General features: G+C 33.0%; 1 protein-coding gene across 1 annotated transcript; it reads left to right on the top strand.

Annotated features, from left to right (window-relative positions):
* Positions 1 to 563: 563 nt before the first annotated feature.
* Positions 564 to 7,045, top strand: LOC133198104 (retinol dehydrogenase 13-like). Its single transcript, XM_061334252.1, has 6 exons — positions 564 to 743; positions 1,213 to 1,384; positions 1,899 to 2,030; positions 2,481 to 2,633; positions 6,248 to 6,409; positions 6,789 to 7,045. Exons 1-6 carry the CDS (start codon positions 564 to 566, stop codon positions 7,043 to 7,045), a joined length of 1,056 nt encoding a protein of 351 aa, XP_061190236.1.
* Positions 7,046 to 7,319: the final 274 nt, after the last annotated feature.

Genomic DNA, 7,319 nt, shown 5'->3' with positions numbered 1-7,319 from the left:
TATATATATATATATATATATATATATATATATATATATATACCTCGGGAAATAGTTGCTGTCATGGGGGACGATGAACGTAAAACTTGAAAGACATCACAGATGAGTAGACACACTTCGATCAGAAAAGTCCACTTAAGCCCTTTGCTTAAGTGAGTGTTAAAACTCAATTTGTGTAAAAATTAATTTCTCTACTTTTCTGGAAGAAGCTGTATGTAGGTCTGACAATATTGTTTTATACAATATAATCTGACTACTAGCTGACTGTTTGGAAAATTCATGACTTTTCACAAATATAAAATGCAAAAAAATTGTATCATTAGAATCTGTAGGACATATAATTTAATTTGTTGATACCCATCAAAATAAAGCAGGATTTTGTAAACAAACATTTCAAATCGACCCACTATCAAATATGTGCAATCTATAATTGCATAATAAACATTCGATATGCGATAAACAAACATCAGCATAGAACTTCTTGTTTGATATCGCATATCAAAGTCCATCAAGAAGTTTTAAACAAGCAGACTTAAATATATCAAATCTGATGATTGCACAAAATGACGGGCCGGGTAATAATCGTCACTGGAGCTAATTCTGGGATTGGGTTTGAAGCGGCAAGAACACTATGTGAAGCCGGAAATGACGTTATTCTTGCCTGTAGAAATGAAGAAAATGGTAAAGCCGCAGTCGAAAAAATTCTGCAAGAAAACCCGAAAGCTCTGGCAACATTTCTCCAGGTAAAGCAGAAAGTCAAAGTGCCATGCCGTAATACATTTACTTATTTCTTCTAAAGTGAAAGTAAAAGTGCCATACCGTAATACATATACTTGACTGAAGTGATATATTTTACTGTCTATTAAATATGTTCAAATTAATTTGAAGACAATGCATTTTTGAAATTAACTCTAAATGTATTATATTAAGCTTGTGCGATATTTGGATAAAATTAATTTTGAACATGTTAGCGTTGATTTAGCACAATTCTAAATGATTATACAAATTATATTTTTATTCAAGACATTTAAAGATGCATTTGATGTAGCAAACTCTGGTTTTGCCAAAAGCGATGGTTAGAATATACAGCCAAATTAATAAGTTTACAACATATCCATATGTTCTAGATATAATTTAGATGCTGCATGAAATATGACGTAAACAATAAATTAAAATTATCAATTAATTGTTTATTTTGATGTAATTTTGCAGTTAGATTTGGCAGATCTGGCTTCTATTCGGAAGTTTGTGGAAGACTTCCATGCAGTTAGGAAAAATCTAAACGTCCTCGTCAATGATGCTGGCGTATTTCTCAATGCGAGCGATACAGTTAGAAAATTTACCAAGGATAACTTTGAACTGACCATGGGAACGAACTACTTAGGTATTACTGGGATTTGACTATGGGGACAAAATGTTGACAATTTTATATAGGCGAGGGAAATTTGAAGAACTCTCCGTAGTAGTATTCGATTCCACGAATCCACAGACAGAATATGTAGAATATAGAAAAATCAACGTCGATGAACATCTTGACATTTGCAGAATTGACCATTTCACCATTGTTCTCTTTTACAAACTTCTTATACACTTTTGAAAGAAGAGAAAAGGGAAAAAATATTCAATCTTCAAAACAAACATTGGCCATTTTATTATAAATTTATTGATGTATGTATAATTTAACATGTTTATATAATTTAACAGGTCCATGGTATTATAAATTTATTTATGTTTATATAATTTAACAAGTCCATTTTATTATAAATTTATAGATATTTAAATAATTTAACAGGTCCATTTTATTATAAGTTTATTGATGTTTAAATAATTTGACATGTCCATTTTATTATAATTTTATTGATGTTTATATAATTTAACATGTTTATATAATATAACAGGTCCATTTCTTCTTACCCATCTCCTTCTGGACGATTTGAAGAAAACAGCGAATGAAAATGGAGACAGTCGGATTGTGTTTGTAACATCATCTTTACACGACATAAACTTCAAATTTAACAGAGGTGGTGAGTATTTCACAACTCTGCAAAGTAAGGAGTCCCGATAGGGTCATTTGCAAAAGTTTAACAGCCCGCTAGTTACGCAAAGTGACAAGCGCAGCGTGTTTGTAACAACTCGCCAGCGCGAAGTGACAACGCCCAGCGCGTTTTCACGAACGCGCTGGCACGTTGTCACTTCGCGCCGACACGTTGTTACTAACGTAAATAAAATATGGAGATAACGAACAGTATTCCATCTCATAGTCCATTTAAACAATACAAACTATTGTAACTAATGCAACTAACGCGCTCTTACACTTTTGCTTATGCCCTATCGGGATACCATAGCAAAGCAACTGTAAATAATTTATAATATATGCAAGTTTGCAAAGAGTTTAATGAATTTTCTTAAAGACCTTTAAAAATACATAAATTTGATGTACATGTAAAAGGAATAAATGTGTCAATTTTCAGTGGTAGAACCTTTTGATCTTGAGAATTTCTTCCTGGAAAAGGATGCAACATATACTGGACGTCAAGCTTACAAGAACTCCAAGGTTGCCTTGGTGATGAATACATACTCCCTGGCCCGTAAATTGGAGGGAACAGGAATCAGTGTAAACTGCATGTGTCCAGGTATATGTACAGCTAGGGATCATTTATAGGTCGAAAGTCAGGTGTTAAGAAATAACTAGTACTTTGAAGAGTGATTGAACTTTTGGGTCTTTTGCGATTCCTCTTTCAAGCTGTACATGAAGTAAATCCAATTTTTAACAAATATTTTACAAATATTTATAATATTTAACAAACTTTAGCAAAAACCGATATATGCATGGTTAGGATTTTTTTTTAAAAATAAAAACTATGCCTTGTTGCCTAAATCAAAATTGGAATAACTTTTCGTTAGTGCGGCCGTCCGGAATTTGACATCTTACTGGACTGTTTTAAGGACAATAAATCAATATTAAAGAGGGCTATTGCCATACCCACACACACAGACTTTCTCTCTCCCTCTCCCTCTCTCTCTCTCAATATTATTTTAGCATAAAAACAATTTCAACTCACTGTACACAATAAAATGTTTGATTAAATATTTTTATTTTTATTTAAAGATTTTGAAAGAATATGACAAGAGCATATGATGCCCAATTTCGACGTAGAAATTTTAACTATTTTATCTTTTGAAAAATGATTTTTGTTTTTCATTCTAGTGACTGCAAAAATCAAGACTCTTTCAAGAAAATTCAGCTTTGTTTATTGTCTAACTAAACATGTATCACATTAAAATGTATTTGATTGATTGATTGTATGTTGTTTAACGTCCCATTCGAGAATTTTTCACTCATATAGAGACGTCACCATATACCGGTGAAGGGCTTCAAATTTTGACCTTTACTCGGCACTCAGGGCCATTGAGCAGTGAGGGGTCTTTATCGTGCCAATGCCTGCCGTGACATGGGGCCTCGGTTTTTAAGGTCTCATCCGAAGGACCCGCAACTTTCACTTCAAAGTGCCGAGCGCATGGCGAAGGAACAGTTGCTACCCATTTTTTATCGACTTAGGTCAGTCGCGGCCGAGATTCGAACTAACGACCTCCCGATCACGAAGCGAGCGCTCTACCGACTGAGCTACCGTGAACGGTTTAAAAGGTATTTGATAGTCCAGATAGAGGAAACAACTATAATGTTCTTTGAAAATGGTTATAGATTGTTTTGTACTTTTACGTTGAGTTGCCAGCTAATACAAAAGCTTTTTGTTTTTGTTTTAGTCAGTCTATTAATTTAAACAACAGAAAATGGAATGTGTACAGTATAAGTTTACAATCATGAAAATGATGTGAATATGAAATTATAAGACTGGTAAATATTGAAAATACAATCAAAACTATATCAAAGAAACTACAACAGATTAAAGATGCAAAATTTTGCAAATGACAGACTAACCAAATCTAAATTAGATCGAGATACGTATTAGAATAATAGTATTCAAAACAAACTTGAAGCAAGCAAACATTCGTTCTTGCTTAATTTTGCACAAAAAACGTATTCAATAGAAACTTGTCACTTCCATTGTAATTTACCGTTTAACCTTGAATTTAATTTAATTGACCCGTTAAATATGACAGTGGACAGCAGATTCAATCTACATATAGATTTAAGATCGTGTTTGGTTTGTCTGCTATTCGAAAAATTCAGCATTTTAATATGCTTTAGTTACTCTTTACTGATGTTTGTTCTCACAATAATTACTTGAGAAATCTAATTTCATTTTAGCATTGATGTATTGATTGTTAACTGATATCTTACACGTATTTCTATATCAGGTATTTTGATTAGCAGACTGTTTCAAAGAGCGACTGCGTTAGCTAGCAATCTCAAATTAATAAATCAAAAATATTTTAGAATTATTTTCAGATAATTACTCAATAACGTTTTAAAGTCTCAATATTAAGCTGGACGCTAGTTTTCAATTGACAGACCCTTAAATGAAGAGAAAATCATTTATAGAGGTGGGATCGATCAGGTGCCATGGAGTAGTAAGCATCCCACACCAATCGGTCACACCAGCTGTGTGCTCCTTGTCATGATCTGGTAAACAGAAAAAATCGTAGACAATTCAGTGTGAAAATAATGGCATAACAATTCGTTTGAAAGACATCAGTCAGCATCGATCCAATGACAGACTGTATTTGCAAATAAGGTTGTTGTATCGGCAGAGGAATTTTCGGAATGTTGACTTTGAAAAACTTTTTGATATCTTTGTATCATCAGCTTAATTGTCTATTGTTTGTTTGCCATCAATGTTTCTCCAGTAAAACATCTTAATACGAAGTAGATGTGTCAGACTCTGCAGTGTATTTCATTTCGGGACTTCATTTAATGTAGAAGTTTTTAATAAATTGCTGGGAACAATTGGTACTCATGGGAATTCCACAGATTTTTCGAAAACCTTATCTCCGAAAAGTGAATAGATATAGTCAGTAAGAAATTCAAGCTTCCTTTCAATATAAAGCTCGGAATACGTGTGTGTAGAGTCAGATATGGCTAGTTATTCAAATTTTCGAGTTTTATTTTAATTGAAGAAACAGTTGTATATGATGTCAAAGAGTCTGGTCTTTTATTTGTCATGGGAGAATGTTTGTATAAAGTGTTGAAAAGTTGCCATTGATTCTGGTAAAATTTTGCAATTTCAATTTTTCTAATGGTTCCTTGGGGTTGTAAGTATCCATATCTGAATAACACAAATTCTCTTATATGTCGTTGTACAGTATTCTAAAGTTTCTCCTTCGCTGCAGGTAATAATTTAGTGCGGAGTAAAGAAAGGCTTGGTAGAACACTTACTAGAACCGGCTTTTACATATACAACAATCTTGTTTAAAATCAGCATTTCGTAAATTCTATCGTCGTTATAATGACTTTATTAGCAAATACAACCTATCACAGGGTCGTATTTTGAATGACTTAATTCATATCAATTGTTATGCCTTGTTTTCATACTAAAATTGACTGATCAATATACAGGGCTCACTGTGGGTGTGACGGGTCGACAGGGGAGCCTTTCACCTCCTAAGCATCTGATCCCACCTCTGGAATTTCAGGGGTCTGTGTTTTATGCCATTTTGAAAGATTTGCATTGTTTGTAAGTTTTTTTGAGATCAATCACTGTTCGTAATCGTCATCTTTACCACTACGTATCTTTGTAAGGATTTTTAGGAAGTTTAGAAATCCAGTATAGGCATTGTAATTCAATTCAATTTGGTTGTTGAAAATATTAAAAATATTTAAAACTGATTTATTATATATCATGAAGAATTTCCTCCTTAGAAAGTTAACTATAAGTTAGATTACCAGTTGTAGAATTAAATCGAAGTTCCACTAAATTGCAATTGTGAGAATGAGCCCTACAAAGACTATGTTGTTACCTGCTTTATCAGCTTGGACCAGTACATATTGATAATGTAATCTATCTGCATAGGTTCATCCCTGTGTAAACAAACAAAGACATTCCATACATTAATGTCTTTAAATTGTTCATATAAACTGGATGAAATAACGTGAAATATTTAATTACCGATCCTTAAATTACATTATTTGGAGAACGATGATATAGCTGACATTTGAATCCAGATATAACAATTTATTAAAAGAAAATTGTTTATTGCTGCTTCCGATGAACAGCAATCGATTTTCATAAGAAATGAGAGAAAAAATATTCAGGCGATGTAAATATTTATAATTTTTTTTTTGTAGGTTTCATCCCATCTACGCAGCTGACCAGACATGCTTCATTATACTCCAGATTTAGGTTGAAATTTATAGTGGGGCCCATCTGCAAGCTCGCAAATATTTCAAGGACGGTGGACCATGGAGGCGAAATGATTAAGGAGCTGAGTGTCAATGAAAAATACAAAGGTTTTTTTGCATTTTGTTTAGTACTTTTTCAATGAATATTTAGATTCTAAATATTTTTGGATATGATTTCATATTATCATCATGAAGAATTGCTTGTTGTTTTTTTTTATTCAAACGTGGTTTGAAGCTTTCTTTTTCATCTTGCTTAATTATGTAAAAATAGAGCTGTTCTCACGTAGCTTTAGAAGTAAGAACTGTGCAGGTTTAGGTGTAAGTTAAGATAGAACTTACTTTTGTATCCTATAAAGGTACAACAAGTAACATTTTTCCTGCTTGTAAAGACAGACTACTTTTTGTATCCTGCAAAGGGACAACAAATTACATTCGTTCCTGAAATTTATTTTCAAAATTCCTTACTGACAGACAATTTTTCACTCAGATGTTTCAGGAAATTATTTCAAAGACTTTGAAGCCACGGAGTCGTCAGAGGAATCACGGAATGAAGAAGTCCAGGATCAACTGTACGAGTTATCTGCCCGTTACTGCCACCTAGAGGGCTACGAACCATTGGACGCCCCCGCCCCACTCCAACCACAGGAGGAACCCAAGACCCCAAGTAAGGAGGAGATCAAGGAGGAGAACGTTACAGAAGAGAATATGAAAACGGAAGCGGAAGAGAAAACTGATGTGAAGTAGGAAAACAAAATCAAGTTGAAGGAATTTAATGGTATTTGGTGTATATTATATATGCATAATATATATGTTATATAGAAAAAAATATTGGGAATACTAGTTGTTTTCTTCTTTGCCAAAGTAATTGAGATTTCTGATAATTACAAAAAAACATTACTGGATAACGGAAAATAAAGGTGATGAAAATGATGATAAATATAGAAATAAATTTATTAATAAAAAAGTTTTAAAGCAGGTTCATTTGGTGGTCCAGCAATTTCACTTTTCAAGTGTTTAG

The sequence above is a fragment of the Saccostrea echinata genome, unplaced genomic scaffold (genome assembly GCF_033153115.1).
Source record: "Saccostrea echinata isolate AGI-Se365-2 ecotype Australia unplaced genomic scaffold, CSIRO_AGI_Sech_v1 ptg000001l, whole genome shotgun sequence".
In the NCBI taxonomy this organism is placed as follows: domain Eukaryota; kingdom Metazoa; phylum Mollusca; class Bivalvia; order Ostreida; family Ostreidae; genus Saccostrea; species Saccostrea echinata.
The sequence above is the reverse complement of the archived record's forward strand: the minus strand, read 5'-3'. Positions and strand labels throughout refer to the sequence as shown.